Genomic DNA, 19,836 nt, shown 5'->3' with positions numbered 1-19,836 from the left:
AACAGTTTTTTTTTATTTTAGAACAAGTTCACAGCATGACAAAATGTGATAAAAAGTGATAGGATCTGAAGACTTTCCGAATGCATTGTCTATCATAATTTCATTCACACACAGAAAGTGTCATTCTCTTCCAACAACTTCTTCTTGATACGTTATTCTTTTGGTCAACGAGTGTATATAGAGTGCTGTGCAAAAGTGATAATAGTTTAAATGTATTCTGCTGCAGGAAAATGACCCCAAATATCCAGCCAATGTCATTAACAACTATCTTCACCATAAAAAAGAACAAGGAGTCCTGGAGTCCCACATCACCCAGTCTGTCTGGGACTACATGAAGAGAAAGAAGGATCTGAGCAAGCCTACGTCCACAGAAGATCTATGGTCACTCAGTTCTCTAAGACAGTGTTTCCCAACCAGTGTGCCTCCAGCTGTTGCAAAACTACAACTTCCAGCATTCCTGGACAGCCTTTGGCTGTGCGGGCATGCTGGGAGTTGTAGTTTTGCAACAGCTGGAGGCACACTGGTTGGGAAACACTGCTCTAAGATGCTTGAAAGCGCCTCCCTGCCATGCTCATGCACAAACTGTGGGCAGGTGTACCTCGAAGAACTAATGCTGAATTAAGATTTCTCTTTTGTTCATTCACTTTGCAATTTGTTAACTAACAAAAATATTATTAACATTTCTGTTTTTAGAAGCATTCTTAATTTGTAGCATTTTTCCCGACACCTGTCTAAAACTTTTGCACAGTACATGTCTATCTGTCTCGGAGGAGCTCTGCAGTCTCTTCATACATGCACAGTACTTGGAGTCCAACTCTTGCTGATCTGATATTGGTGACCTATCTTGATGTTCGGTTATCAATACAGGAAACCAGAAAGTCCCTTTTAATGCATATCTTGGGTTACAGAGTAGAGGAAACATTTTCGAACATTTTTTTGGGTCTGAATAATTTCTACCTAATTAAAAATTTTCCAATTGCCCTGGAAATTGGTAAATGACGGCTCTCTGGTCTCATATTTCTGAAGAGATAAGATAAAAATATAGATAGATAGTACCTAGCAGACAACACATATTTTTCCCAGAAACCCCAAGTAGCATACTAGTCTCTCTCTCTCTCTCTCTCTCTCTCTCAACAAATCACCCAAAAATTTGGGTTTGTTAAAATCCAAATATTTTGGGAAATTTGGGAAGCTCTCAACTCTATTACAGAGTGCACGAAACCTTGTATAGTCTGAACTTGCAGCTTCTTGAAGGCATACGTTTAGGAATTAGTAAAGGGCATTGAGACGACAGTATGACTTGAGACTCAGACTACACAGGGTTTACATGTAGTCTGTAACCATGGAGATACATATGTCTGAATAAAAGGTGTGGTATACTGAAAATGGTGCAATTACTGAGGACATATAAATGACAACATCAGGTCCACCTCATTTTTGATTATGATCTCTTGCGGATGAAGGTTTTCTGGAAATCTGTGGCAAGAGGTCATTTGCCAGACATCCAGTATGGTCACTGGCAGTGTGGAAAACATGGCTCTCATCACTGTGTCCAGCTGGTAGGATAACCAGTCACTGCCATGGTCGAACTTATATCCGGTGTTGGCTGATTTAATGAGAATCTTTGTATTAGGGCTACGTTCCAAGAGCTGTATTACTGCCTCTCGAATGTGCTTCAGGCGCCGTACATAAAATGCTAAGGGGTAGGTGAGAAAGTGACTCCAGCAAGTCAACACGATGACCATTCCTTTCCGGGCTCCCAGTCCATCCAGCTCTGTAGCAACGTAGTGTAGCTCTTGAATTCCTGTACGCTCCATGCGCAGAGGCTTCTGGTGCACTCTCCACTGCACTATATAGTTATGCTCTGAGTCTGTTGCTAACAATGGGCCAGGATTATGAGTCACGTGAAGATCGATTTGCTTGAGAGCTGTATAAAAAAAAAGAAATAAAAAGAATCAATAATAATAACACTCAGCATTCAGCAAACCAACAAAGACTAGTGGTTTTCAGAATAAGGCAGTTGAACACAGCTGTGTTTTGCGGTCAGCAAATTGCCACCTCCCACAAACCCCCAACCCCCGTTCATAAAACAGACAAAAATAGGACATGTTGAATTTTTTTTTGCCACAGAATTTACTTAAGGATGCGCGGCCTGATTTTTTGCTGCCCCAATGAGATGAATGGGGCTCATTCATCCACAAAAAACACAGATCGAATGTGAAGTGAAACTATAGCTATGTGCATGAGGCCGTAGGAAAAAAAATCTTCATGGAATAAGAATTAAAAAAAACCTTAAAAACAGTAAATTTAATAAAAAAATGAATTTAAAGTTTCGAAAAAAAATCTAATAATTTCCCAAAATTTAGATTTTGAAAAAATATATGTAAAAGCACTCTTTCATCATACTGGGGTATAGACCACATCAATCAAAGGGTGAACAGACAGAATCTGAGCACAATCTGTGAAGCAGAAGCCTGTGCTCAGTACTAGTGTTGGGCGCGAATATTCAAATTGCAAATTTTTATCGCGAATATTGCCCTGCTTCTTGCTTGTGGGCCAATGAGAAGGCAGCAATGTCTTTGTCTGAGCTTAGCAACATCTCTAGCAACCAATAGGAAAGTTGCCGACCCCTTACTATATAAGAACCTCCCCAGCAGCCATTTTCTGCAGTTTTTTGCCGTTCTGAAAGAGACGGCAGTGTTATTGCTGTGCTCTGTGCTTTACTGTGTCATTACATTAGATAGTTAGTTAGCTCATATATATAATACAGATAGTTAGTAGTGTTGATCACGAATATTCGAATTTCGAACGCAAATATAGGTACATCGAAAATTTGCGAATATTTTGAATCTAGTTATATATATATTCACAATTTTGAATATAAAAAAAATTCCCTTTTTTTTTCTTAGATTTTTTTTTTTTTTAATCAGTACACATGATCCCGACCTGCTTCTAGCTTGTGGGCCAATAAGAAGGCTGCAATATACTTGACTTTAGGAGTAGTAGTGTTTGCGAATTTTGCTCTATAATTCTTTTTTTTTCGAATATTCGCTATATTGCTATATATTCTTGTTTTGAATATTACGAATATTCTAAAAAACGAAGTTATAGCAATATAGCGAATATAAAAAAAAAATCAAATATAGAGCAATTTAGCTAATATAGTGCTATAATCTTCTTTGTCTAATAGTTGTAAGTTGAAAAATTTGCAATAAAAAATTTGAATCCAAAAATTCGAATTACGAAAATTTGCATATTACACAATCATTACCTTGCCGATTTTTCCGAGTTAAAAAAATCGTAGAATATAACGAATATTCGAATTTGCGAATATTCAATGAATATTCTACAAAATATTTGCAAAATATCACCAATTTGAATATGACCCCTGCCGCTCATCACTAATAGTTAGGGGGAGATAGTCAGTGTAGGTTATATCCTGATATAGTGTAGCTGATAGGTTCCAGTGCAGGGTGATAGGTTCTGCTGTCCATACACACATGCTACAGACATAGTGCTGTGATGTCACAACAATACTTAGTGCGCCAATCAGTAATATGTAGTCAGACCTGATAAAATGTGAAGTTGCATGTATTGCGCAAAAATATGTGCATCATTAATTGCCGATTTGTGCAATTGTGAATATATTGGAGCACTATCTGCATATAAAGCTATTGTAATGTTCTGCCGTGCCGACCATTTTCTCCAGTCTCAAGAAACTTCTAGCAGCTTGAAAAATGTAGCAAAAGTGACCCACGCCTGTATTGCGTCCGCAATATGCGCATATTACATTGCCGATTTTTACAATAAAGAAAATAATCGCAAATTCTCGAATTTGCAAATATATGGCAAATTTTCTCCAAAATAATTGCTAAATATTGCGAATTCAAATATTGCCCCTGCCGCGCATCACTACTCAGTACCACAGCTGATAGCGCCAGCCAGTTCTTAGTGAAGAAGTGCTTGAAGAGCCATTCATCCCTGTCTACTGCTGTGATGCCAAAAGACCTTGCTGCAGACTGAGGCCTTGGACAACCCATCATCAAAAGACAGTGGTTGGTCATTAAGGTGTTAATATGCAGAAGTCGGCTTATACTTTATATGTTTGAAATATAGTAAAGGTATTGTCATCCAATAATAGGATTTAAAAAAGTTATATCATATAATAAAGTAATACAAATTTAGAGAAAAATAAAAATGAAAAAAAATGCAATTATTTAGTGCAAAATACATTTAAATTCACATATCAGGTATTCACACAACCATAACAACCTGAAGAATTAGTGTGGAACATGAACAGGACATAAAATAAAAATGTCACATTTCAACAGAAAATATTCAACCATAATTTATATGTGACCCCCCCAAACAACGGCAAAATTAATAAAATGTATCATAAAACAAGGCCTTGGACAGCAACATCAATAAAGAAAAAAAAATGCTGGGAGGTAAAAAAATAAAAAAGTTGCCTGTCATTAAGGCGTTTTCAGGCCTGGCCATTAAGAGGTTAATTTTGACGGTCCTCCACCTTATGCCCAAGGACATGCATACTGTAGAGTCACTCCATATGGCTGCTCTGTGAGCTTTGTAGAGAGGTTATGCAGTTATAATTAGGCAGTAAAAACTTAAGGTAGGTCCTGCGCTCCTCAAGGGAGGGAAACGAGACTGAGGGAACGGAGAGGAACATGCTTACATAGTTAGATGGAAAAAAAGCTAAGTTTGTCAAACCCATGTTTATCCAGACTCATACTAACATTCTCATGACATATTTGCCCGACCCAAGGATTCACTGATCCGTCAGTGACGCATACTGTGTTTGTTTTTATTGAAGCACTTTTTAAATTGAGAAGGAAGGAGACGTTGTGCTGTTGGCAGTGTCCAAATCAGGAATAATTAAAGATGTGGATGCTCATTAGGAGTTCCTACTACACGTGAAACTCTAAAAATTTGAATATCGTGAAAAGTTCATTTATTTCAGTAATGCAACTTAAAAGGTGAAACTAACATATGAGATAGACTCATTACAGGCAGAGCGAGATATTTCAAGCCTTTGTTATAATTTATGCACATGGGAAGGAATAATGCAAGTCACCCGTACATACTAAATGGTAAAACACTCGGTAACACTGACATGCAAAAGGACCTAGGAATTTTAGTGAACAGCAAACTAAGCTGTAAAACCAGTGTCAGGCAGCTGCTGCCAAGGCCAATAAGATAATGGGTTGCATCAAAAGGGGCATAGATTCCCGTGATGAGAACATAGTCCTACCACTTTACAAATCGCTAGTCAGACCACACATGAAGTACTGTGTACAGTTCTGAGGTCCTGTGAACAAGGCAGACATAGCAGAGCTGGAGAGGGTCCAGAGGAGGGCAAGTAAAGTAATAACTGGACTGGGGCAACTACAGTACCCTGAAAGATTATCAACATTACAGTTATTCACTTTAGAAAAAAGACGACTGAGGGGAGATCTAATTAATATGTATAAATATATCAGGGGTCAGTACAGAGATCTATCCCATCATCTATTTATCCCCAGGACGGTGACTGTGACGAGGGGACATCCTCTGCGTCTGGAGAAAGAAGGTTTGTACACAGACATAGAAGAGGATTCTTTACGGTAAGAGCAGTGAGACTATGGAGCTCTCTGCCTGAGGAGGTGGTGATGGTGAGTACAATAAAGGAGTTCAGGAGGGGCCTGGATGTATTTCTGGAGGGTAATAATATTACAGGCTATAGCTACTAGAGAGGGATCGTTGATCCAGGGAGTTATTCTGATTGCCTGATTGGAGTCGGGAAGGAATTTTTAATCCCCTAAAGTGAGGAAAATTGGCTTCTACCTCACAGTTTTTTTTTTGCCTTCCTCTGGATCAACTTGCAGGATGACAGGCCTGAACTGGATGGACAAATGTCTTTTTTCGGCCTTATGTACTATGTTACTATGTAATTTGGATGATTATGGCTTACAGCTTATGAAACGCCAAAGTCACCATTTTGAGGTCCCCTTTGCTCAGGGGGTATGGATTTATTAGCTGACCAGAGTGTGACACTTTAAGCCTAGAATATTGAACCTTTTCACAATATTCTAATTTTAAGCTGCATTAATGCAATTCCTTTAATTTGCATTACTGAAATAAATGGACTTTTGCACGATATTCAGATTTTTTGAGTTTCACCTGTACTTCAAGCAATCGAGCTAAGAGAGAAAAGGGTGGTGAGCTGGTGTGAACTGTTTGCTTTTGAATCGGGCCCGTATGATCATTTACCGACTTCTTTGCATCTCTCCCGTCTGTGCTGTGATTTTCTAACGATGAAATAAAGGAGTTGAATTTTATGATGGGTGTTACACTTCATCTATTTCCTTTTTCTGGATACATGCCCCTATGAGTCTAGATCGATTGGGAGACTTTTTGGACTAGCTTTTCTGGAACTCTGATTTGAAGCGCTACAAGAGCAATGCTTGTGTGCTAGCCAACATATACATTTTTTTTTCACGCTTACCTCCAGTTATAAAACAATTTTCCATGAATGAAGAGTGCAGGGGAATATAAGAAACTTTGTAATATATATTTCATCTGCTTTCATCAGGCAACTTTGAGGGACATTTATTAAGACCAACGTCCTGACAAGCGACCGTCTTAATAACCCTTCCCCGCCCATCCCCTGCCCCCCCCCCCTTTTTAGACCTGTGTGACCAGGGAAAATCGCAGATCTGCGACAGATATATGCCAGAAAACGGACGTATATGACTTGGTAAATGACCCCCTTTGTTTTTCACGCTGCTGTATGAGAGACTCGCAGACTGCAGTTTCTTAGCTCTGCTACACAGCACTATTTACTCTATTAGATCTCGTAAAGTAAGGCTCTACCACAGTTCAGAGTGAGGTAATAAATCAGTTACTACCTGGTAGCAGCCTAGTCGTCCCTCCTCATTTCTCTATAGACTTTTATTTGTGAGGCTGGAGATGGGAGCTACTAGAGATAAGAAGCTTAGTGAAGAGAAAAAGGAGTAAAGCACCCTGAGAAGCCCAGGAGGAAGCATTATTCTTTAATAAGATATATTACGCAGTTGAGTCACATTATTCTGACCACTTCCTACTTTGGATGTCGGCAGTGTGTAGCTCATGAAAAAAGTGAGGTGAGCTGGCTTGTTGTAATTCTATAGTGAGTGGACCAATAAAACCATTGTAAATAAGGAATGTCGAAACTGCAAAGCAGGTGTGAGAAGTGAACGTTGGTTTTAAAGGGCGGTCCAACTCGTTAGATTGGAACAGCTCCCCACCAAAATGTACTAGACGTGTGTCTAAAACAACAGTTCAGAGAACCTTACTGCCTATGGGGCTCCACAGCAGACAGATGGTCATTGCTCCTCTGCTAACGAAGATGCATCTGCAGAATGGCTTCAATTTTCAAAACAGTATCAAATTTAGACTTAGTATTAATTGGTTGATTTCTCCAACAAGTCCTATTTTTTGCTTCATTAAATGGATGGACATTGGAGTGTCAGGCGAGAAACATCACAGAACAAATACCCTGCTACTATTTCTTGAAGGACACCAGCTGGTGGTGGCAGTGTTGTGGTCTGGGGAATGTTTTCGTGGAATTCTCTGGGCTGACCCAACCATATGGAATGTGCTCTTAACCGACTTGGGTATGAATCCATCGTAGCAAATGACAAACACGCATACATGCTGATTGTCTTCCCTGGGGTGGATGGGATGTTTTAGAAAGAAAATGTGATGTGTCAGACAGATATAAATGTCTGACTTTGGTGGGAAGAGCATGACCAAGACTTTCAAGTACTACCCGGGCCCTCTAATTACCCAGACTTGTCACTGTGGGACCACCTTGTTTGTTATGTTCGTTCTATGGATCTTTCTTCACGTCCCATCCAGCAGCTGTGGGATGCACTGCAGTCTGCATGGCTCCAGATACTTGGGACAACCTACCAGAACCTTATTGAGTCATTGCTAGCTCGTCTAGGTGCTGTCTGTGCTGCACATGGTGGTTACTCTGGTCATACTAATGTGACTCGACTGTGTACAAAGTTTCTTATATTCACCTGCATTATTCATGTCTGGAAACTTCTCTTTAACTGGAGGTACATACAATTTAAGTTTATCTAGAGGAAGGCAATTTTTTTTTTTTATATATCTCTAACCCTCTATATTCAGGGCCATCTTTAATGCGAGGCAAAAGGGGCAGCTACCCTGAGCCCAGTTGCTCCTGGGGGGCCCAAGGCAGCTGCCTCTTCAGCCCTGCTGGCCACTGCCCACAAATTCAATGACTGTACAAGTACACTACTCACTATCAAAGTAGCGTAGCAGGCAGGCCGACCCAGCCGGCAGAGTAACTTCACTCACTTCGTCATGCGCCTGCTCCGCCTGCTTCATTAATAAAGTGGGAGGAGCAGGCGCGTGATTCAGTGAGTGACGTTACTATGCTACTTTGATAGTGAGTACTAGTACAGAGCTGGTACCGGGAGGGCTCCCCCATCTGCAGACGCTCGCAGCTCAGCAGACTCTCGGCCCTTTCCATCACTGCCTCCTCCAGTTGGGCCCCTTGGAGCCCACATTCAACCCCGCATCTCAGCGGGACTCCCTGCACTTCCTGGAGGCTCCGCAGTCCCCCCCCCCCAAAAAAAAAAACTTTATCCCGGACCTCCGACCACTGTCCCTGGGAAAAGATAGAGACCCCATCCCAGAGCAACTCATCTGGGAACTGCAGGGTAAGGAAGTGGACCAACTCATCGGGGAAGCAGGAGGGACAGCCCCCGCCAAATATGACATCCCAGGCAGAGGAGGAGGAGGGGGAGGGGGCAGGTAGGTCCGCCAACGTGGATGAGGGGAAAACACAGAGCCCAAATCTGCCATACAGAGGGGGGAGCAGCAATGTAACAGTTTCATCCACAGATGCCCAAAACAGTGTTCTCCACAGATGCCCATAACAGTGTCACCCACAGATACCCCCATAACAGTGTGTTATCCACAGATCCCCCATCAGGGCAGTTTTTAATGTGGGGCAAAAGGGGCAGCTGCCTCTTGAGCCCTGCTGGCAACTGCCCACAAATTCAATGACATTGTCGTAAAATATCTTGAGACCCGAATATTTAGACCTAACGACAACCCTGGCGAGTGGCATGGTGAAGGACTTACTTGCTTGCTTCTCCTACCGACCTCCCCTGCCCTGTGCGTAAGCTTCGTACCGTGATGTCACGCGGTGGCACTGCAACTCTAGCGCTCTCCCTTCAGTGTGAGCGCTCCATGCTCAGGAGCGCGTCAATTCACCCATGACCGTAACACAGTATTAACACCATTCTGGCCTCACCACGCCACCAATGACAATGACTCTGCAATTAAAATGTAATCTAAATCTGATTATCAGATCAGCACACATCTTCTGGGGACCCATCCCCATAAACCACTCCCCCTCTAGCCCTGCCCACTTTTCATTTTGGCATTTTTTTTATGTATTTATGTGCTGTGTGTATGTTTAGTCTTGATGCAGTGTTCTGTACCTGATGAAGGGGAGTTACTTCCCGAAACGCGTTGTACTTCTGCAATAAAGTATCATTTTTAGGCCTCAAGCACACGACCGTTTTCATCCGAGCTGCTGTTTTTGTGGCTCGGGTGCGGACCCATTCACTTCAATGGGGCGGCAAAAGGTGCGGACAGCACTCCGTGTGCTGTCCGCATCCTTTGCTCCATTCCGTGGCTCCTCTAAAAAAATATAGCATGTCCTATTCTTGTCCGTTTTTCGGACAAGAATAGGCATTTCTACAATGTGCCACCCATTGCGTTCCGCAAATTGCGGAAGGCACACGGGGCGGCTTCCGTTTTTTTGCAGACTGCAAAAAACGGAACGGTCGTGTGCATGAGGCCTTATTATTACTATCTGGACTGGATTTTTGTGCCCAGGGATATTTTATCTATTTACCTCCGGAATCTAACCATTTAAATAGTCTTGATCACTATTGATTGCTGCATCTGAGCAGTTAAATGTCCATTATCAAAATTGTCTCAAGTCTCAGTCATTGCAAAAGTATGTGAGCTGCAATATCCATAGGATCATGTGCCCACGCCATACATTTATGACCCTGTGCAGGAAGTACATCCCGCCAGCAGCATAATTATATAGCATGTTGAGTGAGGAGCTTGAAGACCCAAGGGGCTTGACCAGCACTGTCTGGAAAGCTGAAGTGCTGTGAAGGGCTAGGTCCCGCCTCTTGGTGCTTTGAAACCCTCATTTGCATAATGTCGCAACCGATTTTCACAAGTCATTTTAATCTGAAGGATCAACCGTACTGGACCGTTTGTCTGGTTTAATAAGGTTGATACTGCAGATAGATGCTCTTCAACAGGGTTTTCCGAGATTCCAGTGACCTATCCTCAGCATAGGTCATCAATATCAGATCAGCAGGGATCTGACACAGGACTTCCACAGATCAGCTGTTTGAAAAAGCTGTGGTGCTCCCATGAGCACTGCAGCCTCCTTGCAGCTTACCAAATGCAGTGCCATACATTGTATAGTGGTTCTGCTTGGTATTGCTGCTCAGCCCCATTCACATGGATGAGACTACAAGCCGCAGCACTCACCGGAGCACCACAGCCTCTTCAAACAGCTGATCTATGGTGGTGCTTGGATAACCTATCCTGATTATAGGTCATTAAAGGGGTTGTGCTGCAGTTTAAATTGATGACCTATGCTCAGAATAGGTCGTAAATATCTGATTAGCGGAGTTCCGACACCCAGGAACCCCAACGATTAGTTGTTTGAAGAGGGGGCGGTACTCCATATGAGCACCGCTTCCTGTTCATTACACTGCACTTCATCTCTTGTCTCTTACACTACGTCACCGCTCCACTGGAGATAAGACGTAGTGTAATGATAAGGAAGCGGTGCTGGCATGGAGACTCGTCTCATATCTGATCGGTGAGGGTGCTGGGTGTCGGACTCCCACCGCTCAGATATTGATGACCTATTCTGAAGACAATATCACAACCTTAACTTCTATATTTTTCCATTAAAGGGTTTGTGTGACAAAAATCGGTCAAAATGTTGTAAAAAAAAAAAAACAATGCTTCACCACTAACCTGCTACTGCTAGTCTCTTCATTCTGGTCTTGCTCATCATTGGAAATGTGACACAATTACATCAGCCAGGATTGGATGAGTGGTCACATATCTGTGACCAGAGTGACCAGGAAGTAGACACTGGTAGGACCCACCCAGAAATGTCAGAATGGGAGTGGTGAGGGATCAGAAAGGAGTATTTTATTTACTATCAGCTAGAAAACATCTTCAGCCCGTTGTTGTGAGGGCTTTTTTTTTCTAGTTTTCTGTATTATTTGCAGGTGTCTAATGAATGCACCTTCTCCTATTCAGAATTTGAACACACCACCTGTGAAACTCCCCTGGCACCACCCTAAAACCTGGGTTGGTTATTCAGGCCACCTACTTGAAACAAACTTCACTAGATATTCCCACCACTGGCGGAGTGTGGAGTCTCCGAACATGTAGACCATTTTTCCAGCGAGACAATTTGCAACTTTGTTGGACGTATTGAACTCTTGATTGGAGCAGACAAGGGAAGTCCATGTGTCCTGGTAATAAAATCCGGAGGGATTTGGATTCTTCAGCCCGGATACACAAGAGTTCTTTACTGAAAAAAAATCAAGATTTCTAGCTGCAATTATTGTTAAAAACTAAGGTGGTCATTTATTGTTTGATATGCACCAATTTTTGGCATATATCTATCGCAGATATGGTCACAAAAGAGGTTTCCAGCTGAATCTGCAACTTTTCCCCCGCTCACACCAGGTGAAGAAAGGGGCTGGCTGGCCCATCTTATTTATAATTTTCTACGCCTGTTTTAGATGTAGAAAATCATCTAAGTCTACGCCAACAAGGGAGCTGGTGTAGATTTAGACCAGCACTGGATGCGTCTAAGTTATGTAGAGCCCGGCGCCTCTTCATAAATTGGACGCATCTTGCACCAGCGTAAGGGGTATAAAAACTGGCATCTAAAACGCTGGTATTAATAAATGACCCCATAAATGTTTTGTGTGAAATTCTAGATAATGGATGCATGTTCACACAATCATTTTGTATGGCAATAGTTACAGTTAACCTACTCATGAAGTTTTGAAGGGGAATCATGGTGCTTTTGCTATTGTCAGATTTGTCCACTGAGAAAGTCAAGGTACTGTGGTGATGTGTACAGTATAAGTGCGGGGAGGCGTGTATATCCCACCCAGATACCTCAGCTGGGTGAGATAACTGAAATCCAGAAAGCTGCAGTGGTTTCAGCAAAATGTAGTTTGCTGAGACAGTTTTGTCTACTTGTTGTTCTGGGCTGAATTTAATTTGGACTGGGTAATAGGTTTGGTGGTGGGATCTGCCAGTCCACACCCTTTCACTACATTGTGATCGCAGGTGAGGCCTGCTGCTGTAATCAAGGAGGGATAAAACAACCCTCTGTGTTTGACTAAGGGCTCATGCACACAAATGTATTTCCATTCCGTGTTTTTTGAAGACCATATGGGAAACCATTAAATTCAATGGGTCCACAAAAAAAGTTACTCCATGTGCATTCTGTTTCCGCATGTCCCTATTTACGTTCCGCAAAAAAATAGAATATGCCCTATTATTGTCCGCATTACAGACAAGGATAGTACTGCTCTATGAAGGGCCAGCTGTTCCGTTCCGCAAAAATACAGAATGCACATAGATGTCATCCATATTTTTTGCGGATCAGTTTTTTGCGGACCATAAAATACATGCGGTCATGTGCATGAGACCTTAGAGGTGGAAAGGCTGAGGAAGCCTGAGAGAGAGAGAAAGCCTGAGAGGCTCTGTGTGGTCTCAGCCAGGAGGGCTGAGGGGCCACGAGGATTTGTAAAGCCTTAAAGCCTTACCGAAAGAGGGTCGCACGGGCAGAGTCAGGAGGACTTCTAGACTATCTCCTCCCAAGACTGCTGGTGTGGTCACAGCCTGGAGGCTGCTGGACCATATATGGCTGAGGAAGCCGGATCTAATCCCGTGTGTGAGTGGCGCTCTATAGGTGAGGTAGAGACAACACATGCATTAGGTAGAACCCAGACGGGCATGTTTATGTGTGTGATGGTGCTGAAGTGCCAAAATAAAGCACCTTTTGGACTTGAACCCTGTTGTCAGAGGAGAAATCTGTGATTGTGACCCCCTGAGAGAGAGCGATCCCTTACAATTGGTGGAGGATGGGGGCAATGTCCATGCAAAATGGGCAACAGCAGGTTGCTAAGGGCATGTGTCCATGCTAAAAGAGCACAATGTTGTTGCTAGGGGCAATGGAAAGTTAAAAGGCAAAGTGTCGCTAGGGGCAACAGAATGACAAAAGAGCATGTGCTGCTGAAAGTTGTATTGGAGAAATTTAAAAGGCCGGAAGCCCAATGTCTGGATAAAGCTGCTGTTGCAAATCTGGACACTTTTGATGTGTTGCAAGAAAATCTTGCGGTGATTTAAAGGGCCGGAAGCCCAAGTGAAAAGACTAACCTGTGGGAAAAAAAATGTTTTGGGGGTCACTATGAAATCCTATGTGGAAGTTGCTGTGGCTTGGTGGAGCCCATCAGGTGCAACAATGTATTGCAGGGAATCCTGCTGGTGGTCATTCTAGATTCCCGCCAACAAGTCTATCGGGTCATGGAGAATGTTTTGGACTTTCTGAAGAGGGGGCCAGAGACAGATACCACTGTGTCTCTGACCTTTGTAACAGACTATGGCTCTGTACAGTAGGATCTCTTGAAATGTGAGACCCTGGAGGTGAAATTCGTACTGGGCAGAGACTTCCCATTGTTTTTGCAGCTATGGAGAGGAGAAAGTGCTTCAAATTGTGCAGTTGGAGAATCTAAGGAAAAGTCTTCAGCAGAGGGTGGGACTGAGGATTGAGAAAGAAGACTGGATTCAAGGCCAAGGTGTTTCCCATGGCAACGGCTGCATTGAGGAGCCTGTATGTGATCATGTGACCAGGAACCAACGGCTGGAGGTTCCTAACATCCAGGAGAAGGATGATGACTGCTGTGGAGATATGCGTATAGAACTTGGGAGCGTCGAACCTGTGACGTCTGTGGGTAAGAGCGTTCCTGTTAGGCCTCCTGCACATTAATGTATGTATTCCGTTTCCGTATTGCTGACCGCATATGCGGATCTGCAATAAACGGACACTGTTTTGTGTGCATTCCGCATCACGGATGCAGACCCATTCACTTGAATGGGTCCGAAAATCTGGAAATGCGCAGGAATGGTGCAGAACGGAACGGAACCCTACGGAAGCACTACCGAGTACTTCTGTGGGGTTCCATTCTGTACTTTCATTCCGCAAAAATATAGAACTTGCTCTATCTTTTTGCAGAACGGGCGGATCACAAACCCTTTCAAGTTGAATGGGTCTGGGTCTGTCCCGGAGGACGCACAAATGTTCTCCGTGCATTAGGGACCGCAAATTGCGGTCCCTAATGCACGGAACGGAACACATATGTTTGTGTGCAGGAGGCCTTATGGTGTGTGACGGAAAATGTGATAGTGAGCAAGGCTCTGGAGGTCGGGCATGTCGCTGACCAGTGCCCTACTACCTCAGAAGCCGTGAACTGTGGTGTGAGCCGGCGGCAGTCACTATGTGCTGAGCCGGTAGGTGTTAAGACACCAGAACATTGTGGTAAATGGCAGTCCCGGTCCAAGTGTTGTTGGATGCAGGGAGCCAGGTGAGCCTGGTACATGCCAGCTTAGTAGCTGGGGACTATGTGTTGGACAAACAAGTGAGTGTGATGGACATACATGGGGATAGCAAAGTGTATCCTGTGGCTCTCGCTGAATGTGAGACTCCAGTGGGAACTGGGACCTATGAACTTGGTGTTGCAAAAAGGCTCATGTAGGACGTAATGTTGGACTGTGATTTCCCCTTGTTCTGGGACTTGTGGGGAAGAGGAGACACTTCTGCAGCAAGTGACGAAACTCGCGCAGAACCTGTACCAGTCCCTTTAAATGATAGTGTAAGGGAAATGACCATTAAAAAATGCAGATGAGGTGCAGAATGAATAAGTGAAGTTAATTGAAATGCATAATGAAAATGTGGAGTTATGTGAAATATATGATGATGATGATGATGACACCCCTTTTGCTTTGCAGGCTGTGATCGGGGAAGAAGCTCCCCCTGCTGGTAAAAATGTATGTGATTTGACAATGCTGATTAATAATGTTGGTAGCACACAGCTGAAGGAACCCACTGGGGTAAATGTGCACAAAAGTGTGGCAGTTCTAGAAGGTGTACCACACGAACCAGATGCAGAGAAGCAGTTTCCAAATTGTTCTATGGATTGTGAGCTCATGTGCAGTGTTGACGAAGGTAATGTTACATACGAAGTAATGTGACATACGAGTAGTGTGACATACTAGATGGGCCAAATGGTTCTTATCTGCCGACACATTCTATGTTTCTATGTTTCTATAAGGTGATCCAGGCCGATGAAGGAGTGCCTGGGTGGGTTCCTGACGTGAACCAGATTGAGTACCGGAATGACCGGGAATCATTGGTGGCCACTAGTGTTGATCGAGCTCCAAAGTGTAGTTTGCTGAGACAGTTTTGTATAGATGTTGTTCTGGGCTGGATTTCGTGTGGGCTGGGGGATAGGTTTGGTAGTGGGATCTGCCAGTCCACACCCTTCCACTACATGTATTTGCAACAGAGGCATGGTCCGCACTGGGGTCCCTTCAAGACGAGATAAGTGTTTGTTTTTGTGATGCCAGTTGCAGTGAAGCAACAAGAGCACAAAGCCCCTTTTAGTGATACTGTGGATGGTACCCAGGTGTAGGAATGCCAGAGTGGTGTAGGGTAGCCTATATTGTCCCTTTAAGTGTACTTGTGCATGTGTCACAGTGCTCCTACCTGGATACGCTGGAACACCAGGCTCTGAAGTAGACAAAGGGGGTAGTTGATAAAGGGGATAATGAAATAAATTGAGTGCAGACCTTTATGAAGTTGATAAAAGCTTTACTTTGGTAAACATTCATCAGAAACAATCTTCCAACTTTGTCTTGGTTACCAGCAGGCTTTAGCATTAACTGTGGCAGGCAAACTCCTCTTTGCCATGTCTGTCACTCTCTGGGCCTGCTGTGCTGACAGGCTGGCTGTATAACTTAGATTTTGCTGCAGGCTGCAACGTCTCTCTTTAGTATGACTCTAGATTTGTCCAGGGAGAACTTTACTCCTGGCCTCTGATGCTTCCAGCTGTGGCCTCTATGTCCAGCAGAGCTGAAGGTGCTCTATCTGGCTGGGGCAAAGCACGTCCAACAGGGACATGCACCTTCTTCCTTCCCCTAGCAGAGGGTAAGCTAGACTCCTCTCTCGCTAACTAGAACTCCACCCTCCAAGTGGGACACGCCCACCACACCACAAAGGGGGAATGGTTAGAATGAAATAGAAAGCTCCATTATCTGTAAGATAGCTCTGCCAGGTTTGCTGCCATCTGCTGGTGAACCAGACATATTACATGTGAACATAAACAGTTAAATGGAAATAGATATGCACATTATACAGAACCTGGAAATAAATAAAAATAATGACATTAGGTTAATTATAGGAGATAGTAGTGGGGTGCAAAGGTGGTAAAGCACCTCTGGGGAGTTACATATTGTCTTTTGCCGGAGGTGATCTCAGGTGAGGCCTTCTGCTGTAATCAAGGAGGGATAAAACAACTCTCTGTGTATGACTTGGAGGGGAGAGGGTGAGGGGTTGCACGGACAGAGTCGGGAGGACTTCTGGACCATCTCCCCCCAAGGGTGCTGGTGTGGTCACAGCCTGGAGGCTGCTGGACCATATATGGCTGAGGAAACCGGATCTAACCGGATCTAATCCCGTGTGAACGGTGCTGTATCGGTGAGGTAGAGACAACACATGTATTAGGGAGAGCCCAGATGGGCAGGTGTTTATTTTCGATGTTTATGAGTGTGATGGGGCTGAAGTGCCAAAATAAAGCACCTTTTAAACTTGAACCCCGTTGTCAGATGAGAAGTCTGTAATTGTGACCCCCTGAGAGAGAGCGATCCCTTACAGTACATATACTAAGATCCTGCGAGACCCTGCAGCTTTCCTTCATCTATTAGTCATGATTTTGTATACTTATTTTTATATATAACTATATATTTTTTTCATTATTTTTGCTGCTTGGCACCAACATCTCTATGAATTGTAGGCTGCTAAATAACCAAATGGCAGCCTATACCTAAAATGTACGGAGTCGTAATGTCAAGTACAAGGTGATTGCATGGAGGGGTGAAGTTGGGATTTAGAGCCACCACCCTTTAATCTTGACCTTTTAAAGTTTGTGGTTCTGTGCTCATTGCATCATCACAAGGTAAAAAGGTTTCTTTACTAGCTGACCTTCAGAGATAATAGAGATAGATCCGCCAGTCATAACCAGATAGCAGCACATATCCTTCTTTTCTAATGATCTGTCCTCCTTATGTGTGACAGGAGCATACAGATCTAGCTGAGCTACAACTGACTCTGGTAACTCTGATAACACAGGTCACATTGAAATACATTGAAAGAGTTAGTTAAGCTTTTTCCGCCATTATTTACTTAAAGGGGTTATCCAAGGTTTATAATGCCCCTGCATATGCCCGGGCCCCTCGCACAGATTGTACTTACCCTACTCCCGGTGTCACTTTTGATGCTGGCATGGCTGCTGCCGTATCTCCCTGTCACACGGATGAAAACATCCAGACATGGGGGGAGGGGGAAACCATAGTAGGCCGTGGCCGAGACAAGCCTACCTAGCATTGCGGGTGACACTAGGGAGGCTCGTTCCTGAAGCAGGCAGGATCTGAGGAGGGGCCCTAGAATAAGAAGGGTAGGTAACAAAAATGCCCCAACTCACCCCATCCCTACCCCCAAAAAAACCAAAAAGCAATGAACACGTCTTTATCTTTACAGCCCGTTTCTCCACTGTAGATCGATAGATAGATAGATAAACATACCTTTGATGTCATCTTTTTGAGGAAGAACATTAAAGGATTCGACTTTTGATGAAATTTCTTGTTCAATCAATGACCTTGTAGAAAAAAGAAATTCTTTTTTTTTATGGGTTCTACTATTATGTGTTTTCTTGTCCTTGATGGGTTACATACTTGATGCTTGATAAAACCAAGACTGATATGTAATATACAGTACAGACCAAAAGTTTGGACATACCTTCTCATTCAAAGAGTTTTCTTCATTTTCATGACTATGAAAATTGTAGATTCACACTGGAGGCATCAAAACTATGAATTGACACATGTGGAAATATATACATAACAAAAAAGTGTGAAACAACTGAAAATATGTCATATTCTAGGTTCTTCAAAGTAGCCACCTTTTGCTTTGATTACTGCTTTGCACACTCTTGGCATTCTCTTGACGAGCTTCAAGAGGTAGTCACCTGAAATGGTCTTCCAACAGTCTTGAAGGAGTTCCCAGAGATGCTTAGCACTTGTTGGCCCTTTTGCCTTCACTCTGCGGTCCAGCTCACCCCAAACCATCTCGATTGGGTTCAGGTCCGGTGACTGTGGAGGCCAGGTCATCTGGCGCAGCACCCCATCACTCTCCTTCATGGTCAAATAGCCCTTACACAGCCTGGAGATGTGTTTGCGGTCATTGTCCTGTTGAAAAATAAATGATGGTCCAACTAAACGCAAACCAGATGGAATAGCATGCCGCTGCAAGATGCTGTGGTAGCCATGCTGGTTCAGTATGCCTTCAATTTTTAATTAAATCCCCAACAGTGTCACCAGCAAAGCACCCCCACAACATCACACCTCCTCCTCCATGCTTCACGATGGGAACCAGGCATGTAGAGTCCATCTGTTCACCTTTTCTGCGTCGCACAAAGACACAGTGGTTGGAACCAAAGATCTCAAATTTGGACTCATCAGACCAAAGCACAGATTTCCACTGGTTTAATGTCCATTCCTTGTGTTCTTTAGCCCAAACAAGTCTCTTCTGCTTGTTGCCTGTCCTTAGCAGTGGTTTTCTAGCAGATATTCTACCATGAAGGCCTGATTCACACAGTCTCCTCTTCACAGTTGTTCTAGAGATGTGTCTGCTGCTAGAACTCTGTGTGGCATTGACCTGGTCTCTAATCTGAGCTGCTGTTAACCTGCGATTTCTGAGGCTGGTGACTCGGATGAACTTATCCTCCGCAGCAGAGGTGACTCTTGGTCTTCCTTTCCTGGGGCGGTCCGCATGTGAGCCAGTTTCTTTGTAGTGCTTGATGGTTTTTGTGACTGCACTTGGGGACACTTTTAAAGTTTTCCCAATTTTTCAGACTGACTGACCTTCATTTCTTAAAGTAATAATGGCTACTCGTTTTTCTTTACTTAGCTGCTTTTTTCTTGCCATAATACAAATTCTAACAGTCTATTCAGTAGGACTATCAGCTGTGTATCCACCTGACTTCTCCACAACACAACTAATGGTCCCAACCCCATTTATAAGGCAAGAAATCCCACTTATTAAACCTGACAGGGCACACCTGTGAAGTGAAAATTATTTCAGGTGACTACCTCTTGAAGCTCATCAAGAGAATGCCAAGAGTGTGCAAAGCAGTAATCAAAGCAAAAGGTGGCTACTTTGAAGAACCTAGAATATGACATATTTTCAGTTGTTTCACACTTTTTTGTTATGTATATAATTCCACATGTGTTAATTCATAGTTTTGATGCCTTCAGTGTGAATCTACAATTTTCATAGTCATGAAAATGAAGAAAACTCTTTGAATGAGAAGGTGTGTCCAAACTATTGGTATGTACTGTACATAGATTGAT

General features: G+C 43.3%; 1 protein-coding gene across 2 annotated transcripts in view; it reads right to left on the bottom strand.

The window, feature by feature from the left end:
• Positions 1 to 19,836, bottom strand: part of LOC122927065 (NXPE family member 3-like) — a 121,128-nt gene continuing 101,292 nt past the window's right edge. For both annotated transcript variants that reach the window (XM_044278630.1, XM_044278629.1), the window contains exons 4-6: positions 18,010 to 18,083; positions 11,459 to 11,662; positions 1 to 1,927 (exon numbers count right to left, since the gene is read on the bottom strand). In XM_044278630.1, the coding sequence (XP_044134565.1) occupies positions 1,395 to 1,927; positions 11,459 to 11,662; positions 18,010 to 18,083 (811 nt within the window). In that variant the 3' untranslated portion in view covers positions 1 to 1,394. The remainder of the gene's footprint in view (positions 1,928 to 11,458; positions 11,663 to 18,009; positions 18,084 to 19,836) is intronic.

This window comes from Bufo gargarizans, chromosome 2 (assembly GCF_014858855.1).
Source record: "Bufo gargarizans isolate SCDJY-AF-19 chromosome 2, ASM1485885v1, whole genome shotgun sequence".
Lineage (NCBI taxonomy): Eukaryota > Metazoa > Chordata > Amphibia > Anura > Bufonidae > Bufo > Bufo gargarizans.
The sequence above is the reverse complement of the archived record's forward strand: the minus strand, read 5'-3'. Positions and strand labels throughout refer to the sequence as shown.